Source organism: Bidens hawaiensis, unplaced genomic scaffold (genome assembly GCF_021521415.1).
Source record: "Bidens hawaiensis isolate Kalapana, Puna unplaced genomic scaffold, B.hawaiensis_p1.1 tig00055390_1, whole genome shotgun sequence".
In the NCBI taxonomy this organism is placed as follows: domain Eukaryota; kingdom Viridiplantae; phylum Streptophyta; class Magnoliopsida; order Asterales; family Asteraceae; genus Bidens; species Bidens hawaiensis.
The window spans coordinates 6,443-28,457 of NW_027500007.1; the positions used below are offsets into that span (position 1 = coordinate 6,443).

General features: G+C 35.8%; 1 protein-coding gene across 1 annotated transcript; it reads left to right on the forward strand.

Moving 5' to 3' along the window:
- Positions 1-10,340: 10,340 nt before the first annotated feature.
- On the forward strand, positions 10,341-16,089 carry LOC143601086 (uncharacterized). Its single transcript, XM_077078587.1, has 14 exons — positions 10,341-10,799; positions 10,928-11,014; positions 11,243-11,352; positions 11,436-11,486; positions 11,563-11,734; positions 12,191-12,508; positions 12,671-12,880; positions 13,257-13,739; positions 13,831-14,040; positions 14,343-14,531; positions 14,614-14,777; positions 14,947-15,099; positions 15,201-15,279; positions 15,565-16,089. Exons 1-14 carry the CDS (start codon positions 10,341-10,343, stop codon positions 16,021-16,023), a joined length of 3,144 nt encoding a protein of 1,047 aa, XP_076934702.1. The 3' UTR covers positions 16,024-16,089.
- The last annotated feature ends 5,926 nt before the right edge of the window (positions 16,090-22,015 follow it).

A 22,015-nucleotide genomic window follows, 5' to 3' on the forward strand; every position in this document is an offset into this window, starting at 1 on the left:
CTCTGGATTTCACTCCTCCGGGATCCTCAGGATTGGTGCGCCCAGAGTCAACCACGACGTACAACCCTGGATCATCGCTCTTCCAGCACTTAGGATCTGCGGGATTGTACTCATCTAGATCCCAATGATACTTGCATGCATCCTTTGCTGGGCCGTTTCAACACGCAGGATCCTCAGGATTGTCGCAGCAGGGAGGATCCTCAGGTCCTTATCAGCAGGCGTTATCCTCAGGATTGTCACAGCGGAGAGGATCCTCAGGTCCTTATCAGCAGGTGGTATCCTCAGGATTCCCGCAACAAGCAGGATTCTCAGCAGTGCCTCCATCAGGGTCCTTCAATCCTCAACAACCATTTGCTCAGACTCAGCAGTTTGCAGGGTCCTCTAAGATGCACCAGGGAGACTTCATCCCGATGCAGGCTAATACTTCGGCCACTCCATTTGTCACTCTAGGAAACACTATGTTTGGGAATACAACCTACAACACCCAAACCATTCCTCAGAATATCAATCAGGGTAACACTTTCAATACAATTCCTTTTAATGCTAATCAAGGATTTTTGCAAGATGCAGGCATAAGTTCAAGTTTAGCCCGAGAATTACAGAAGCTTAAGGACATAATATCAAATGTTCCTGGTGTTTCCCGTCCTATAGCTGAAGTTCCCACTGATAGTCACAGAATATCCCGATTTGTGCCATCAATTGGTGACTTACAGATCCCAAAACGGTTTCAAACCCCAAATATGAAACTGTACGACGGTTCGACGGATCCCGAGGAACACGTGGCACAATATAGAAAGCGTATGGTGATCAACCCAATACCTATGGAAATCAAGGAAGCATGTCTTTGCAAGGGATTTGGGTCTACCTTGACCGGGTCAGCCATGAAATGGCTACTGAGCATTCCTCTTAATACTATCACTTCTTTTTCTCATTTAATTAACTTGTTCAATAACCAGTTTTCTTGCAGTATAACATTTGAGAAAATGACAGGTGATCTTTACAGGGTTACCCAGAATCCTGGGGAATCCTTGAGAGATTTTATTACCAGGTTTAGCAAGGAGTCACTAGAAATTCCAAATCTAAACCCGGCTTCGACAGTGGAAGCTCTTAAGCTGGGATTAGAAAAAGGCCCATCTTTCTATGAAGATCTTGTTATGACTCCATGCAGGTCATTAGATGAAGCAAGAAGCAGAGCTCTGAGGTTTATCATGCTGGAAGATGACAAGAAAAACTATAAGATCGGTATCCCGAAGTATGACCAGACGAACAGGAAGGCCGAATCCCCAAGAAAACCATATCGGTCAAAACCTTATTACAAGCCTGATAACCCCAGGATCAATGCAGTTGATGATGAGGATAATGAAGAATATCCTAAAGTTTCTGAATATTGTTTTTCTTTTGATATTGGTGGATTAATGTGTGTCATGCAGGATCTAGGTGAAAAAGCCAGGTGGCCAAAGAAGGTGGAAATACAAGGAGTCTACAAAGACAAATCAAAGTGGTGTGCCTTCCATGAAGACTTTGGGCACTTGACTGATTATTGCATTGCTCTCAGAAGAGAAATTAGCTATCTTCTCAGCAAAGGCCACTTGAAAGAGCTACTTGGCAGGAAAAAGGGAAGAGAGCAGAATCCTGAGAATATTCTTGAAAAGCCAACTCCTCCACCAACGGATGCAAAAACAATTATGTTCATATCCGGAGGATCCGACATCTGTGGAACCTCTTATTCTGCTGCAAAAAGAAATGCTGATAAGAGGAAGTTAGAAGTGGCTGACAGACCAACAAAGACATCCGTTCTCACTCAAACAAAGACCATGACCTTCGATGAAAGTGATAGAGTCAGCATCCAGGATCCCCACCATGATAGTTTGGTAATAACATTATATGTAGCTAACCATTATGTGCGCAAGATCCTTGTAGATGGTGGAAGCTCTGTCAACATTATTCAATTAGATGTGCTGAGAAAGATGAATATTCCTGAGGATGAAATCGTTCCCAGTTCCTCAGTATTGGTTGGATTCAGCGGAGAGACTAAGAACACTATTGGGGAAATAAAGCTTCCAGTATACGTCGAAGGGGTAAATAAAATACAAAAAAATTGTGTTATTGACTGTTTGTCTTGTTGCAATATTATATTAGGCAGGCCCTGGATACACGACATGAAAGCAGTCGCCTCCACCTATCACCAATGTGTGAAACTCCCAAGTCCGTGGGGAGTCATCAAAATCATCAGCGATCAACAAGATGCAAAAAATTGCTACACATCCTCTATGAAGTGTACTGCCAAACCCCAGCAGACATAGCAATTACAGAAATCAGCACGAGGCATAATGGAGGCCAGGGAACAAGAAATCAAAGAAGTACTCCCTTATCCCGAGGATCCTGAAGTCAAAGTGCTGATGGGAACCAGCATTCCTGAGGATATTGAGTCAAAATTGCTCGATTTTCTCAAGTCAAGACTTTCGACATTCACATGGAAACATGAAGATATGACAAAGAAGAAAGTTTGCACCTGAGAGAAACATAATTATTCAAGAAGAAGTTGAAAGACTTTTGAAGGCAAATATGATCAGGGAAGTTCAATATCCCCGATGGTTAGCAAATGTAGTAGTGGTGCAGAAAAAGAATGGAAAATGGAGAGTTTGTGTGGATTTTACACACTTGAATAAAGCCTGTCCTAAAGATCCATTCCCTCTGCCACACATCGATTCAATGGTAGATGCTACAACCGGCCACGAGATGCTGACATTTATGGACGCATCCTCAGGATTTCAGCAAATCCAAATGGAGCCCTCAGATCAAGAAGACACGGCCTTCATGACTCCCACATGTATTTATTGTTATATTGCTATGCCCTTTGGACTTAGAAATGCAGGTGCAACCTATCAGAGGTTAGTCAACATGATGTTCAAAGAGCAACTGGGGGACACGATGGAAGTCTATATCGATGATATGGTGGTGAAGTCCAAGAAAGCTGAGGATCACCTCCAGGATCTCAAGACTGTATTTGATATCCTCGACAAATATAAAATGAAGCTGAACCCTGCGAAGTGTCATTTCGGAGTGAAGGCTGACAAATTCTTGGGATACATGGTCACCAAAAGGGGGATGGAAGCAAGCCCAGAGCAGATACAAGTCATCCTAAATCTGAAATCCCCAGCATCAGTCAAAGATGTTCAAAGGCTGACTGGCTGGATAGCGGCACTCAACAGATTCATATCCAAATCCTCAGAAAAATGCAAAGGATTTTATGATATCCTGAGGAAAAACAAAAGGTTTGATTGGACCAATAAGCATGAGGAAGCTTTAATGTCCTTAAAATCTCATCTTTCCTCTGCTCCTCTGCTGGTAAAACCCGAAGAAGGTGAACCTCTATCTCTATATCTAGCTGTATCAAATAATGCTGTGAGTGCAGTTTTAGCTAAGGATCTCGAAGGTCAACAACATCCCATCTATTATGTAAGTAAGAGTTTATTGGATGTTGAAACCAGATATTCTTATCTTGAGAAATTAATTTTAGCACTTATTATGGCATCCACTAAGCTTAGACATTATTTTGAAACTCACCTTATTCTTGTTAAAACTAATTACCCTATTAAGTCTGTTTTGAGAAAACCAGAAATGTCAGGTAGGATGGCAAAATGGGCTGTAAAACTGAGTGCATATGATATAACATATGAACCCAGGACTGCCATTAAATCCCAGGCATTGGCAGACTTTGTGGCTGATTTCACCAGTGAACTTAAAGAAGAAGCAGACTTGGAAGTCCAACAACTTGAAGAAACCAAAGATAAGTGGACTCTATACATTGATGGTGCCTCAAATGTTAGAGGGACAGGTCTCGTGATCCTGCTGAAATCGCCACATGGGGACATTATACCTCAATCCATATCCTGCGGATTCCAAGCCACAAACAATGAGGCAGAATATGAAGCTTTGATAGCAGGATTACAACTAGCAATCGACATGAAAATCAGGTTTATTCAAGTACATGTTGATTCATTATTATTAACTAATCATTTTAATGGTTCATATACTATTAGAGGAGAAAAACTAATGAAATATTTAGAGCTAGTCAAAAAACTAGCAAAATGTTTCGAAATGTTTGATATTTCACAGGTACCTAGAGAAGAGAATGTTGAAGTAGATGCCCTAGCATACTTAGCTTCATCCTTCAGAATACCAGAGGGTGTCAAGATTCCTATCATACACATCCTGAGCTCAGCAATAGAAGAGCAAGGTGTCAATGAAATATCAGAAAATGATGAAGATATGAGAACCAAGGATCCTGAGGATAATGAAAATTCTTGGATTATTCCCATCAGGAAGTATATTCAGGATGGCGTTATTCCAAGGATGAAAACCCAAGAGCTTTTCGCACAAAGGTAATACCATATACTATAATGAATGATATAATATACAGAATCTCTTGCAGGACTATATCTTAGGTGCTTGGAGAAGGCAGAAGCTCAAGAAGTTCTTTAGGATATCCATGAAGGAGACTGTGGGAATCATACTGGGGGCAGAGCACTATTTTCCAAAATCCTGAGAACAGGATACTTTTGGCCAACGATGAAGAGGGATGCTATGAATTATTCTCAGAAGTGTGATGCATGCCAAAGACACAACAACATTCTGCACCAGCCGGCTGAACCATTGTATCCTATTATATCCCCTTGGCCTTTCATGAAGTGGGGTATGGATATAGTGGGAAAGCCACCAAGAGCTTCGGGAGGAAAAGTCTTTATGCTGGCAATGACAGACTATTTCTCAAAGTGGATTGAGGCTGAGTCTTTTGTTCAAGTCAGGGAGAAAGAAGTTATCTCATTCATCAAGCGCAATATTCTGACAAGATTTGGAATCCCGGCAGAGATAGTATTTGACAATGGCTCACAGTTCATCGGCAAGAGAACCACCAACTTCTGTGCCAGTTGGGGAATCAAAATGATCACTTCAACACCTGTCCATCCCCAGGCTAACGGACATGCCGAGTCAAGCAACAAAATCATTATCAATAACCTAAAGAAAAAGTTGGGGTCTAAGAAAGGAAAGTGGGCCGAAGAACTACCCTTCGTCCTTTAGGCAAACAAGACCACTTCAAAGAATTCTACTGGTCAGACTCATTTCTCATTAGTGTTTGGGGCTGAAGTAGTAATCCCGACAGAGATGGTTATCCCTACAGCTAGAGTCAGTCATCAAAATTCCGAAGATAACACTCGAAGTCTACTTGAAGATTTAGATGCGGTAGAAGAACTCAGGGATTTAGCAAAGATCAGAATGGTCTCTTATCAACAGAAGATAGCAAAGTCCTACAACAAAAATATCAGGGTTCGTAGATTTCAAGAAGGGGATTTGGTTCTCCGAAAAGCCTTCCAGAATACAACAAATCCTACAGATGGAAAGCTTGCACAAAAGTGGGAAGGTCCTTACTTGATAGACTCAGAAGCAGGAAAGGGGGCATACAAATTGTCCACTTTGGATGGTGACTTACTACCAAGGGCTTGGAACACTATCCACCTCAAAAAATATTTTATGTAAGATTTCTATCCCGAGGATAATTTAACTGTAATGTTAAACAACTAAGGTACGTATTCTAATTTATCTTTTTATTTTTCAACATTATTATTCTTCTATCCTGGTACTGACTTAAGCATCGGAGGGGTGTTAGCAAGGCTAACACCCACCCCTCACTTAGAGTTGATTGTTTTGTAGCTTAAAGATATGTGGTATCCCCACATGGAATGGAGTTAAATTAGGCCATGTCGCCAGTATATATATAGGCCTTGTCGCCAGTTTATTTCTAAGGTTTAAGGGGTTTTCACTTCTTCTTAAGGGCCTTGTCGCCAGTTGGTCTTTGTCACCAGTTAAAGGTATTATGAAATACTTTCTAAGGTTTAAGGGGTTTCACCTCTTCTTACGATCGCATGTAGCGCACATTTATTCGACCATAGTTTGAGAGACGGGGCCAGCACATGAAATATAGTGACTTGTTACCTCGTTATCCTCAGCTATTGGTTTGAATCTTAAGTTTATGGTAGACGTACCATTTCCCAAGGTATAAGGGGTTTTCACCTCTTCTAAAGGGCCATGTTGCCGGTTTAATCGTAAGGTTTAGGGGGTTTCACCTCTTCTCAAGGGCCTTGTCGCCAGTTTAGGCCTTGTCGCCAGAATTTAAGAAATTATTCTCAGGATAATATTGCAGGATATCCTTATGATTAGAAGAACAACCTGAGAGGTAATCTTGTTAACAAGGATGAATTGGTCTACACCTTATCAAAGTTGATTACTAAATAATTCTGGTATGACTTCCTATTTTGCAATGTTCTTTATTTCCTTTTATATAATGAATTTTATGACTTTATGTTGGTTCATTAACTTAAACTTAAATTTTGTTTCTTATCTCACTTAGATTTTTAAGTGAAATCAACTTTATTGTGAAAATTCGATAACATGAGCAAAGATAAAACACCAACGTAAGTCATAAAAGGTTATTCTACTAATATTAAAAGTGCAGGAAAAGGATGATTCAGGTTTCACTCAAAAAAGAGCCCATCCACCTGAACCATCATATTGTCTTAAAGCAGGAAATAAGAGGTTTGGGCTTTGTCCTGAACCAGGATCCCTCTACCCAAACCAAAATCCTAAGCATACTACATTATCCTTACATAACCATAATAAAAATTGTCCAAAAAACACTTGAAAACCAGGCCTAAACCTTGTAACCTTCAACCTGGTCACCTTCCTTCTTCTCCGACTCTGTCGCCTCGCCAGCCTTGTTTTCCTTCGCCTGCTCGCTAACACCAGCTTCCTTGACCACCTCAGAAGTGCCCGCCACATCATCTTCCTCGACCTTCTCGCCCCTCAGCATCTTCAGCTTCTTCCTCCAAGCCACTGAGTTCCAGCAGTCCATCGTGTAGCCTTTCGCTTGAACTTCCTCTGACATCTTGAGCATTGACTCCAGGATACTGGTGGCTGCACACTTTTTGGCTTCTTCAAGAAACTCAGTCTTCTCCAACTCAAATGAGGCTCTGAGATATGAAATCTCCTTATCCTTCTTTTTGAGCAGCTTATCCTTGATGTCAGCAGCATGCAGAAGATCGACAACCTTAGCCTCAACATCTTTTTGGACCAACTCAGCATCCTGGGATCTCTGACGGTAACCTTCAGTTTTCTGTTATTCCCAAATTAACATAAGTTTTCTGCAGTTTACTATTCTCAGGATAAGCAAAGATACTTACTGTCCTAAGGAAGTTGGCAAGGGCTTGCAGCTTCTCCACAGCGTCAGTAGTACTCATATCGGCGAAGGGCTCGGTCTCAGCTGAAGTAGTGGCTTTCCTCTTCTTCTGTGCTGCACTTTTCTGACGGGTCGTTGGAACTCTCACTAATGGAGAAGCGGTCTTGGAGTGTTCTTGCTTTACCACAGTCCTATCCTCAATGAGGTCGTCCAGATCGACTAAGCTGAAAGACGACTTTGGCTTCGGCATCCCTATCCGACAATTTATCAAGTTATTCCCAAGAGAGTAAAATCATAAGGATTTCATAAAAAACCCAAAAAACTTACCAGAAGACATACTCTCGACAGATTTTGCAGCAGTTACACTTGTCTCTCCCGTTTCTTCTTCTAGCCAGAACTCCCTATCCTCTGGCGGAATCTTAAACAAAGCCTTGAGCCTTCTATTTGTATCCTTCCTATACTTTACCAAATCTTCAAACACAACTGCTAACAAAGAAATCATATTAACACAAAATATTTGCAAAAAGAAATTCTATCCTAAAGATTCCCTACCCTTGTGAACCCATTTGATAGGCAAATTCATTCCGTCAGGAATAGAGTCACGACGGACAAAAAAGAATTTTTTCTTCCAATCAGGGTCGCTGATGGACACCTTGGGAACCATGTAAAGACGGCTAGATTTAGATTGAAGACAATAGCGAAAGGATCCATGAGTTGGGAGGTTATAAGTTGCGGCTATCTCGAGCACACCTATGGACAACCCATGGGTATTGTTCAGACGATCTACTGTGGCCAAAACCCTCCACACCATTGGCATGACTTGTGAGTACGAGAATCCGGTTACGTCAAAGAACTCCTGGATGAGTGGGGAGAATGGATATGAAAGGCCGATAGAAAAGGGATAATAAAAGAAACACACCCAGGTTTTGGAAGAAAAGTCGGCTTTGGTTTTAGGGTCGTAAGGTCTAATGACGGCTTCGGCAGGCAGCAAGCCTGAATCTTTCAAGAATTTAATGTCAAGATCCTTAAAGAGGCACTGGTCTTCATCGGTAGCCAGAATAAGAGCCTGATCGACGAAGTCGTCTGAGGTTGCAAACGAGAAAGGATTGGGCGCGCAAGGAGTTCTCTTCCTCATTATCGATTGGATCGGGATAAAATTTTCAAGAAATTAAGAAGACAAAAGATAAGAACTAACCTGATAATGAACTGGTGGAAGAGTATTATGATTTGAAAAATTGGGAATGGTTTAATTATAACCTAAGGGAACGGTTGTGGAGTCTCCTCGATTCCCGCACACGTCACTTCAAACCACAGAGATAATATTGATTTTAAAATTCAAAATTTTTACAGCTGTCACGCAGTAAAAATTGGGGGCAATTGTTGGGTGTAGATTTTCTATCCTCAGGATGAGCTGCGATTCAATGGTTTTAGCTATCCCGTCGATGCTAATATTCTAAGGAAGGTACTCTGACTTATTCAATTGTCCTATATTATTTTTATTTGTTTTGCAGATAAAATCACGTGTTAAATATGTTAAAACAAACGTGGATTTACAACGGCTAATGCTTGGACTTCGTCAAATGGAACGTGGGCAAGCAACAGATTATGAAGGAAATGGTCTAGGGTTTCCGGTTATTTTGGGATAGCAGTTGTAATCTTAACTTATATAAACGAGCTGATAATATCACTAGAACACACACATTCACTTACCTAGTTACTAGCATACTATGTAACACTTAGTATTCGATCACTTATCAGCTCCACCACTTGTAACCACCATTTTTGTTATTAATAATAGTCGACGGTGATATTTTTCACCGTCCGAGGGTTTTTTGTGCCGGAGATCATAATAATCAAGCGTTAATTCGACCAAAAGTTAAGTTCATAATCTTTAACCGAAGAGATTCGATTAAAGATTACGTTGTAAACTCTTGACCGAAACGAAGATTATCATAATCAAGGGTTTTTTCCCTCGTAATCATATCCTTGTGTTCACTCTTACTATTAACAAGTACTCCATCTCACGCACTAATTTGATCAAAAGTTGCTTTGTCAATTTTTGACCGAAACAATAACCTAAAATTTAGGGATTACAGTTAAACTTGAACCTGATATATGATATAACTGGAGCTGGTTTATGATTAGTTTTGAAATTACCCGATTACCTGACAATATTGACCAATTTATCTGATTTACTTGACATAACTATTTTTATATTATACACATACACATATATTTATATATAGTGTATTATAAATATATAATTTGTCGATATTATTTATGACAATTATTTGAAACATTTTTTTATAGTAATCATTATTTTTAATCGATTAGTTATATTTTGTCAAAATCCGATGGGTTTTCAGCCGGGTGTACATATCTGGTATTTGACAAAATCCAATAGAAAACCCGATGAAAAAACCCAAAACCCAATAGGGGTAATTAGCTGATAAAAACCCAACGGGTTAAAATAGATAGTTAAGTATGGATTTGAAAATATCTAAACCCGACCCAAACTCAAGCTATTATCATTCCTATTCCTACTAAAATTAAATGTAAACCCACAACCAAAATTTGACGTGAAATACGGCAGCTGCGCACGGAGAAAAAGATTAAAAAAGAATAATAATAAAAAAAAATTCTGCTTCTCTCCCTAGAAGCTTCTGAGCTGTTTTCTTTATCACTGACAAGAAACAACTCACAACCATCTCTTGATTTCTTTAAATGTCTTCCATTCTATAATAATATTATTTATTTAAAAAAAAACCAAACATTGTTTCTCCCAATTCCATTCCCACTTCATATTATCACTAATCACTTCACTTTTCTAAGTGATTTAATCTCAATTTCTTGGCCAAAATATTTCAAGATTTCAAGAACAAAGCAAAAAAAAAAAAACAACTTTTTTTTATCTTTTTACTTTTTCAAGAAATCTTGATTACAACAAAAAAAAAATTATTTTTTTTTTATTTTCTTTAATCCATTTTGAGCCAAACACCTTCAAGAAAAGCAAAAAGCAACCCACTTTGTTTATTTTTATTAATAATAATTTGGATTGGTTTACAACTTTACATAATATGTTGGAATTCAACTAATTGGGGTTACCATGGGTTCTCTTGAAAATGGATTCTTGCCAATAAAAAGAGAGCCTTTACTCAAATCTTCATCAACCAATGCAAGAACCAACTCATTTTCTCAAAGACCCAGATCAAGATTTGCAAGATTCATGGTGTTAAAGAAGCTTGATTACTTGCAATGGATTTGTGCAGTGGCTGTGTTCATCTTCTTTGTGTTTGTGTTCCAAATGTTCTTGCCATTATCAACTGTGGACAAAGCTGGTACAAATTTCTTGAACCAAAAAGATGATGACTTTAATATTGGTTTCAAGAATTTGCTTCAAGGGTTTGATTTTGGTGAAGGTGTTAAGTTTGAGCCCACTAAGCTTTTGCTTAAATTCCAAAGAGAACATGAACATAAAGATATTATTATTAATAATAATAATAATTCTTTTGGAGGGTCAAGAAAAGTAGTGAGATTTGGGCACAGAAAGCCTCAGCTTGCTTTTGTGAGTATTATTAATTTTGATAAATTTGTATATTTTTTGAGTAATAATCAAGTTCTTGATGGTATTTGAATTTGGGTATGTTAGGATTTATTCAAGTTTTGATTTTTATTAATTCCTTTTTTATAAAGGTTTTTGCAGATCTGTTAGTTGATCCACAGCAAGTATTAATGGTTACTGTTGCAACTGCTTTAAGAGCAATTGGCTATGAAGTTGAGGTAATTTGAGTCTTTATGAAATATTGACTGCTTTAATTGTTTTTAGTTTTCAATTAGGATGTTTTAATGGCATAAAAATGATAATATTTTTTTAGTTCATTTATGTGAAGAGAAAAGATTCTTGCTTTAGATTACTTAAGATTTGGTAAATTGTATTATTGATAAAGTTTTTAAATATTAATGATTTTATTATTTGGTTATTACTATTTACATGCTAATCTTGTGAAGGTTTACTCGCTTGAAGACGGGCCTGTGCATGACGTGTGGAAAAATATTGGAGTTCCGGTTAATATTGTGGAACCTAACAATGATACAAAGATTATAATCGACTGGCTAAAGTATGTTTTGAGATATTAAATAGATAATATGTGATGTTATTTAATTTAAGATGTTAATTATAATGGCTATTTGATCCTTGCAGCTATGATGCCATACTTGTCAATTCTCTTGAAGCAAAAGACGTGATTTCAGTGTAAGTTTGTCGTGTTTTATCATATTCATTTCATAAGCAAATAATTACATAAACTTAATAAATTTAGTTATTGTAGCCTTTTACAGGAACCGTTTAAATCATTATCGCTTATATGGACCATCCATGAAAAAACACTTGCCACCTGCTATCAAAAGTATGTTTTGAATGACCAAAATCAGCTCATTGATGATTGGAAAACCGTGTTTCATCGAGCTACAGTTGTTGTTTTCCCCAACCATGTCCTACCGGTACATTTATGTGGCACATTCTTCATTTGTATGCCTGTAAACATGCTGAGCGAACACGAACGGAACTTGTTCGTGTCCGTTCATTTAACTTTAACTGAACAAACGATCGAACATGAACAGGTAAACGAACGGGATATTCTTGTTCTTGTTCGTTCATTCGCTAACAGTATAAACGAACAAACAATACTGAACATAAAATTAAAATAAATTATAATGGGCATAAAAGCTTATTAAAACTAGACTAAGTTGTAATGGGCTTAAAAAGATTTAATGAAAATATTAACGAGCGTAAACAAACAGACTTAAATAAACGTAAACTACCAATGAAAACTACTTTGCTGTCATTATTATAAATGAATGTTCGTTTCGTTTACATGCCTATTTGTTTGTAATCATTATTACTAAAGTGTTTTACAAGAACTCATTTTTATTTATTTATTATTTTTTTGTTTTCAGATGTATTATGCTGCATTTGATGCTGGAAACTACTTTGTTATACCTGGATTTCCATCTAAGGCCTGCAAATTGGATAACTCGTTGATTGTTTCTGAAGAAAATCTTCTGAAGAATATGAATTTTGGGGCCCATGATTTAGTTATTGCTATAACAGGAAGTCAATTTATGTATAAAGGGTTATGGGTGGAGCATGCACTCATTTTACAGGCTTTATCACCGCTTTTAGCCGAGTTTAACGCGGATGATAATTCAAGTCAACGTCTCAGGATCATATTCTTGAGTCAAGATCTGAGTGGTAATTACAGTGCTGCCATTGAGGTAGAATATCACATTCTTAATATTATTGCAAAAAAATGGAAAAGTTGCAACCTTTATGGGACATCTGAAACGGGTCAACCCAACAAGACCTACCCGTTTCAGCCCGTATTGTATTGTTTGTCTTTTGGTTCATACTAACTTGAGTTTAATGTTTTTTCATAGGAAATTGCTTCAAATCTTAACTACCCAAGTGGCACGGTAAATCATGCAGCCGCTGATGAGGACGATGACGTGCACAAAATTCTTAGCATTGCAGATCTTGTGATATACGGGTCGTTTCTTGAAGAACAATCTTTTCCTGATATTCTAATAAAAGCAATGTGCTTTGAGAAGCCAATAATAGCTCCTGATTTAACAGTAATAAAGAAATATGTATGCTTCTAAACTTTTAACACTTTTTAAGTTTTTATCCATTTGCAATACGGTTGCAAAAGTAAACTAAAAATAAAGAGTTAATTATACAAATAGTACTAGACCCCAAATATGTTACACGAAAAAAGATAACAGCTGTTTATGTATTGAGCTAAAAGGGTAAAATTGTCATTTTTAGAAAATTTAAAATAAGTTTCAACAAAAGTTTGTGTTAGACCCCAAACATGTTACAAGTTGAAAACCACATATGCTAAACGTGTTAGTTTTTAATGTTAGCCCCCAATCCTGTTACTTTTTTCAAACTACGCGAACCGTTTGTAATTAACTCTGTTTTTTATTTGTATTTTGGTTGTGCTAACAAAATATCATATTTCAGGTTGAAGACAAGGTCAATGGCTTTCTTTTTCCTAAGAGGGATATTAAGGCTTTAACACAAATTACGCTTCAATTGATGTCAAAAGGAAAACTGTCATCTTTAGCTCGAAATGTTGCATCAATTGGAAAACATAGTGCAAAAAACATGATGGCTTTGGAATCCGTTGAAGGGTATGCTTCGTTAATAGAAAATGTTGTTAACCTACCTTCAGAAGTTGCATCTCCAAGAACAGTATCAGAAATTCCATCTAGTTTCAAAACCGAGTGGCAATGGCGTTATTTTGAGGATATTGCAGATGGTAGCTATGTAAATAGAAGTTTGAGGATTCATCGGTTCTTAGACGAGCTTGAAAATCGGTCGAACCGTACTCTAAAAGACGGTTTAGCTGATGTGTCAGCCGATTATACGTTTTTGTATAGTATTTGGGAAGAAGAGAGAAGCGTTCAGACAGCATTGGCTAAAAAGAGAAGAGAAGACGCTGAGGTAATTAAGAAGTGTTAGTTTAAGTCAAAGTTTTTGACTTTAGACATAGTTTCAGTCAAAGTTTGACTTTCCATGGTGTGTGTTTTTGCAGTTAAGGGACAGAAGTGAGCAACCGAGAGGAACATGGGATGAAGTGTATAGAAGTGCAAAAAAAGCTGATAGGAATAAGAATGATTTGCATGAGAGAGATGATGGAGAGCTTGAAAGAACGGGTCAACTGTTATGCATCTATGAACCTTATTTCGGACAAGGAGCTTGTCCTTTTTTGCACACTGGTTCGCTTTATCGTGGTATTGGGTTGGTGAGTCGTTTTATTAATGTAAAAATTTGAACTTTTTTCTTCTTTTAGATGCTATAACAGATGTCCAGGTTGCATAACGGGTTAGGGTTGAAACGGGATTTTTTGTAAGTGTCGAAACGGTTCGGGTCGGTTGGGATGGCCCGCTACACCCTTTTGTCGAAACTTTAAAAAAAATTATTCACTATGATTAGAAAAGAATGTTATTACAGTTGCAATCTAAATTTTTAAATAAACGTTGTAAATTTGAAATTTTTAGTAAAAATATTTAAAAATTAAAGTTGGTTTTTGAGGTGATCTTGTAGTCAACTAAAGGTCGAAGGTCAAGAACCGATGACATTGATGCACCTTCACGTCTTCCTCTTCTAAGCATACCTTATTATCGTGATGCCCTTGGTGATTTTGGCGCCATTTTTGCGATTGCTAACCGTGTTGACCGTATTCACAAAAATTCTTGGATCGGGTTTTCATCATGGAGAGCTACAGCTAAGAAGGCATGTTAAGTTCTTTGATTACAACAATGTATTTCTTATTCTTTTATATCTAAAAGATTAGAGGTTTTGAACATAAACACAGGCTTCTTTGTCAAAGACCGCTGAGGTGGCGTTATTAGACGACATTCAAGCACACAAGCATGGTGATGCGCTATATTTTTGGGTTCGAATGGACAAAGATCCAAGAAACCCGATGCAACAAGATTTTTGGACATTTTGTGATTCTATAAACGCGGGAAATTGCAAGTAAGGCTCTAAAACATTTATCTGTGAAAAGTCTAAACTTTAATATTGACAACTTTTCAAGAATATGAGTTTAGTCTTTTAAATAATATCCCATGATGCTAAATGCTTGAATATTTGTGAAGTGTCTAAATAGCCATCAACAATGACAAATTGTTTGATCTTGTACTAGGTTTGCGTTCTCCGAAGCTTTCAAGAAAATGTATGGAGTGAACGACAACTCGACATATGTCCCTCCAATGCCAGCGGATGGTGGTTCATGGTCTGTCATGCATAGCTGGGCGTTGCCCACCAAATCTTTCCTAGAATTCGTCATGTTTTCAAGGTTACAATGATCTTATTTATGAACTTTTATTAAAAAAAACGATATTTAAGTAAAACGATTCCCTTTTATAATAATTTGTTTTTGTTGTAAATATTTTGCAGGATGTTTGTGGATGCATTAGATGCACAAATTTACGAGGAACATCATCAAACTGGTTTCTGCTACCTAAGCTTATCCAAGGTAACCTTTACCTTTCGACACGAGCACTTGTTAAAGTGGTCAAGCAGGTTAATGGTCGTTGATAGTGTATATCGATGCATAAGACTCACTATATAGTTTTATCAACTTATCAAGAAAATCAGATTATAATTGATGTACTATAATTAAACACATCTTTAAACTAAAGTTTTAAACTTTTTTGTACAAAAAAATGTCAACCTTTTACCATTTTGGCCCGAACCTGTTATGGCCCGTTAGTGCAATCAGTCAACTTATTTTAGCATTTGATTTTAAAATATTTTTTAGGACAAACATTGCTACTCGCGTGTTCTTGAGCTACTTATAAACTTATGGGCGTACCACAGTGCAAGACGAATAATATACATAAACCCTACAACCGGAACGCTTGAAGAACAACACGCTTTCAAAGCCCGAAAAGGAAAAATGTGGATCAAATGGTTCAACTACAAAACCTTAAAATCCATGGATGAAGATCTTGCTGAGGAAGCTGACTCGGACCACCCTAACCGTCGGTGGTTATGGCCTTCGACCGGTGAGGTTTTCTGGCGAGGAATGTATGAAAAAGAAAGAAGTCAAATGAGACAACAAAAGGAAAAAAGAAAACAGAAAAGTAAAGATAAGATTCAACGGATCAAAAACCGAACGCACCAAAAGGTTATAGGGAAGTATGTGAAACCACTGCCTGATAACGAGACAGTCAATAATTCAACTAGTGTTTTAGAAGCAGTGAAGGTTCTTAGATGACATATATTCACTTTTTTTGGTAGAAGAAGTAGCGTTATTGGGTCAATTCTTTTTGAAAATATGTAGTCTTTTTTGAAAATATGTAGCTACTGGTGGGGGTTCGGTTCAAGTTTTTTGGGCACATATAATTGTAACTATTCTTGATTCTTGCTAGGGGTGTGCTTGGATTTGGTTTCCTTTTTATCAATTGTGTTTAAATTTTTGGGCTCAATTTAATGAATTTGGGCCTATATATTTATTTTTGTTAATTAATTAGGTTACTGACTCGTGTACGACACGGGTGGAGATATATAAAACGTTTAACAACACTCGATGAGACAATAACATGATATATAGTTATTATAAAGTATTATAAACAAAAAGTTGATTCAACATAAGTACAACCAAAATAACACTGGTTCTACAATTACTATATATATAATACTTTTCATAAACAACAAAGTAACTTTCGTTTTACAATTATTTGATAGATAAAAAAAACTTGAAAATTAAAATTTCATAAATAACTAAATAGTTCCTTATAAACCGCATTTGTAGTTTTATTTGTAACATTACCCTCCTTATCTAATATAAGCATTTTAACACCGGCTCTACTCTTCACTCGTGATAAAGCCACATATAGCTGACCATGTGTAAACATCGGCTGTCGAAGAAGATGAAAGGGATTTTGAAAATTGAGGAGTTGATATTAGATAATATGGTTATAAATTTATTATAGTAATATTATAATATTATTATGTTAACTTTCTAGACTTTAATTTATAAGAAATTCTTTAATATGAATTACAAATATAGATTGTATATTTTCGTATACGATGAGATTTTTTTTTATGATATGACGTTTTTAAAATTAAGTAGTTTGTTTTTATGAAACATTTATAAGTGTCGGTATTGTTATATGCTTGTTTACCGTTTAAAGTAAAAACGGTTAAAAAAGACATCTCAAATTTATAACTCGTTTGTAAATTTGTAGTTTGATAATGTTAGGCTTTAAAAAACAGGAAGTCAGTGGTGAAAAACATGCGTTTTTGTTGGTTTTACAAATCTAAATGTTACATTTTTACAATCAAAATAGTTTTAGTAAAGTAAAGATGTTTTAATATTGATAAGTTAAAACTTTATTTTTAATAATATTAAAGGATTAATAAACTTATAGTTACATTAATGTTAATAAGTTTGAAAAAAAATAAATAAACAAATAGTTGTATCTCGTACATAAACGTTGGTGTTGCGTATAACTATTGTAATAAATATTCTTTGACTTACTTTTATTTTATTTTAACTTATTTGGTAACTAACACATAGAGTTATAGGAAATACATCATTTCCTTTTAAAATTTTTGTAACATTAAACTATATATTATTAATGGCTTTCATCAAATTTTGTAAAATTATGTGTTTTGTTATGTGTGGTTGTTAGATAATTATTAGTGGCTTTCACCATAAAGCGTAATGTAGTATTTAATGGTATGAAGCTAAATAAAGTCGATTATTTATGCTAATAACATTATAATTAATGTTAACTTATTATACATTAAATTTAAAAAGTTACAATTGTATGTTGAAGAGTGAAAGTGTAATAAAAAATAAGTTTAGGTATTTAAGTTTAGGAAAAGAGTACAACATAAGTTATATTGAAAAGATATGTCATGATGAATATTGTACATGTAGATGTCCAAAATGGGTGTATCATTATTCAAATTTCATGTTGGTAGTACCAATGTAAGTAGTAATGTTAGTAAGATCACGATGATGAAGATTCCCTAATTTAAAGTTTTATAAAAAATATGTTATTTTTAAACTAACATTAGAAAGAATTAACATAGTAGTTGGTGTGAACTATAAACCAAGGAGAATAGAGAATACAAATATAAAACAACACATAACATTAGGAAAACAAAAATTCATTGCTATCCATATGAAATTCAAACACCACAAATAAAACCAAATTGATAATGTCAAATAAAGGACAATAAACACAAAAACGTCCAATCTCAAACCAAAAAAATAAAGTAAACATGCATGCAAAACGTTGCATTTATTACGAAAATTCCAAATCCGTCCATCTTATATCTTTTGCATTCCAACGGTATCTCCCTCACCAACATTAGCATCAACAATTGGTTCTTCGTCAACCTTCGTCTTGTTTGCAGACATACAAGTGTCATCATGAACATCATAAGTGTCATCCAACTTGCGCTTGAGTTTTGCATCAACGATAGGTAAAGAGATAACCTTTTCGTCAAGCGATGAAAGACGGTCAGGAATAACATCTTCAGAAATTGAAATCAGAGTGAACTGGTTGGACGAAGGCGTATACATATCCTAAGAAGAAGTTTAAAAAAACGTTTTTAGTCTACACATTTAGATTTCATGAAATATTATATTTAGACAAACTGTTACATATTCCATTATTATTTTTAATGTCTTACCTTTTCGGTTGACTTCAGGCCAGAGATTTAAATCATTTATTACAAACCATGTTTGAATTAAATATTACCATTTTGAAAAACATTTATCACTAACTTCATTTTCCAAATTCAAATGTGTCATCTCTTTTTAACATTAGCAAGCTTTAAGTGATCCAAATCTCTTAAAAGAAACAGATCATTGGATTCCAATATTGATTTAGGATAGTACTCGTGTTACACACGGTGCAACATATTTAAAAACATGATATATATGTAACATCATATAAATTTAATGAAATGTAGATGTTTTACTTATAAATAAATGATACTTTTACATGAATTATAAGACATCATAACTTATTTTAATCAAATACAAAAATATACAAAGACTAACAAAGATAAATGAAAAGTTAAAATATTTTATAACTTATATAATTAGTACAATAATAAGCAAACAAATGAAATTAGTCTCCAAATCAATAAAACAATTCTACAATGTCGATTCAACAATACTTTTATCTCAATGTTGATTTAAAAGATGAACTATATCTAGGACATTTATTACACATAAATAACTGTAATATTTATTACTCTAAGATAGTACCCGTGTTTATTTGCACATCAATTTAAAACATTTATTGTGAACCATGTTTGAATTAAATATTACCATCTTGAAAAAATTATAGTTAGTAACGTACTATCTTGAAAAAAAAATTAACACACCATGTTTGAATTAAAAGGTCTAACTTCTAATTTTAAAATGTCATATTTTGACTTCAAAATGTCAACATAATATATATGCATTTTTTAAAATCCAAAATGTGTCCACTGTTTTTTCTTTTGCTTAAAGCAAACTTAATACAATTAATAGTAACTCTTAATAACATAATAATGGATTTTAAGAGAATATTTAATTAAAAATGTTATAATAGTCAAAATAAATGTATGTTAATTTTTATATGGACATAATTTGTGAGTGCAAATCTTAAATTTAAAAGTACTTAAATCATGTTGATATATTTCAAGAAAGTTATATTTACTATGTAAATGTTATTTAAAATTTAATACGATTTAATATGAATGGTCAAAAATGATTTAATGTGAATGTCAAATACTTAAATCGGTCAGAAATTTATTTAGTTTATAAATTCTTCATTCGGGTTTTTTAACAAATAAAGAAAGTCAAACCATATAAATTGTAATAATGAGATAATTATGGTATTATTTCGGTCAAACCATATTAAGGAATGAGTTTATAAAAATGGAAAAAAATTAAAAACTATATACAATTAGGGTAAACAAAAATAATGAATTGAAGTTCTGAGTTGTTTTAACATTGATTACAAATTTGAATTTGTAATAGTATGAACGGTAACTTGTAATTTTATAACAAAAATAAAAATAATAGTCTGAATGGTAACTTTCTAAGGTAGTACTGTAAGGCCTCGAACCCGGTAGCCCTACTTTAGCGTTGGATTTACTCATAAACACAGTTCTACAAATCAGAGTTAATTCAAAACTTTCGCGGAAACATTAACTTTAATCATTCGGTACAAAACATTAATCTTTTCTCAAAAACCATAATATAAAACAATATAGTTAAAGCAACATTTCTTTCATCTTCAGATGCCAGCCGTTCAATCCATGCCACGTGCCATCCTCATGCTAACTCTTCAGCCTGATCACCTACGTGCATACTAAAAGTCAGCTACGCTGAGTGAGTTCTAGTTAATCAGGCGACGTACAATACATACGTATATCATACATACATACATATCCGAAGATACATATCCATACTTAATCCGTTACCCTACTACCATACATACATATATATCTACAATCAGTCTACCGAGAGTACGCTCATAGTCCGTCGTCTATACATGTACTCAAGGTCGTGAACACGTACAAGGTCCGCAGTCCTTACCTACGTTCACCATTTATGGTACGTGCAAGGTCCGCAGTCCTTCCCTATACCACCCTATATTAACAACACGTACAAGGTCCACAGTCCTTCCCTATGTTGCAACCTGATTCATAGCACGTACGAGGTCCACAGTCCTCCCCTATGCTACCACAATACAATTACAGCACGTATAAGGTCCGCAGTCCTTTCCTATGCTGATGCCTATCTATAATACATATAAGGTCCGCAGTCCTTAACTACGTTGTCGTCTATTATCTGTAACACATATAAGATAGGCATCCCTATCTACGTTTACACCTAGCACCTATATCACGTATAAGGCCCGCAGTCCTTAACTACGTCATCACCTGCCAAGTCTATGTCCAACAGAAGCTAGAGGGATTTGCCATCCTAACTTACTATGTCGAACGTAAAACTCACATACCCTTCGTGTACCTGTATACACATACTTCACATATACAATAATTACATTATAACATAATAACACTCCAGGCGTTCTTCACCTCATTCATTTATCGTACTCCTTGTCGGTCCGTGCAATATCCGAAGATCGTTCACGCCTCGACAAGCATTCATTCATAACGATCATACATCCTCCATTTATAACATTCATATCTTTATTTACAACCTGACAGTACGCGCAATATCCGAAGATCGTTCGCTTATCGACAATCAATCATTCATATCTATCATATATATCATATATGGCATACACTTACCACTTAAGGTAAGTGTATTAACTAATCACATCGAGTATGCACACAGCCCCGAAAAACATAACAAGGAATGGGGCTAGAAACTCACCTGAATGCGGTTACGTTCACCGTTTATAGTAATCCCTTTCTTGAGTTGTGCACGACTAACTGTATAACAATTACACGTATCAATTAACTATCACTACCCATATCGCCTTTCTAGTTCAATTATTACCCACAAAGAACGGGGGTCCGGGGGCAGCGCCCCTGGCAGCGGGGTTCTAGGGGCAGCAGCCCCTAGCGGGGTCCAAGGGGCAGAGCCCCTGGCTGGGGTTAAGCTGACCTGGCCTAGTACTGGATTACTTTTACTTAGCATCCTAAGCGAACTTAACGTTCAGCGAAATTAACTTGGCGAACTTATCAATCAGCGAAGTTACTTATCCAGCGAACTTAGTCAGCAGGCGAAGTTATACAGTAACAACTATGACGAACTTATGCAGGGATTAGCTGCAGGCGAAGTTGCCCAGCAGCAGCCACTGTTTGACCTTAACCTCCCATAATCACCTCCGTTTCAGCTGGTAACCCTTCGATATGGTGTTAACCATCCCTGCGAACAGTCCCATGGTCATTTCCGGGTAAAACTTGTCCCGGAAAAACATAAACTTTGGACCTTTCGGCTTAAACCTTCAAATCTAGATCTTAGGGTTCCATTTTAAACGAGCCGTTTATGTTCACGGGTTCATTAGGTTCGTTTTATCATCAAGTTCGTTACTGATGTATAATTATTTATACATCTTTATTGCATCATTTTATACCCGATTCATGTTATTTTCTTAATAATATTATTAAGAATCCATTCTAATAAGTCTTTATTTGTTTTCATAGGAATTATGAGCTTAGGAAACCAAAATGGCGAAAAACAAAGAAAAGAATCAAGAAAAATGAAAGTCTGTCAGCTAGGC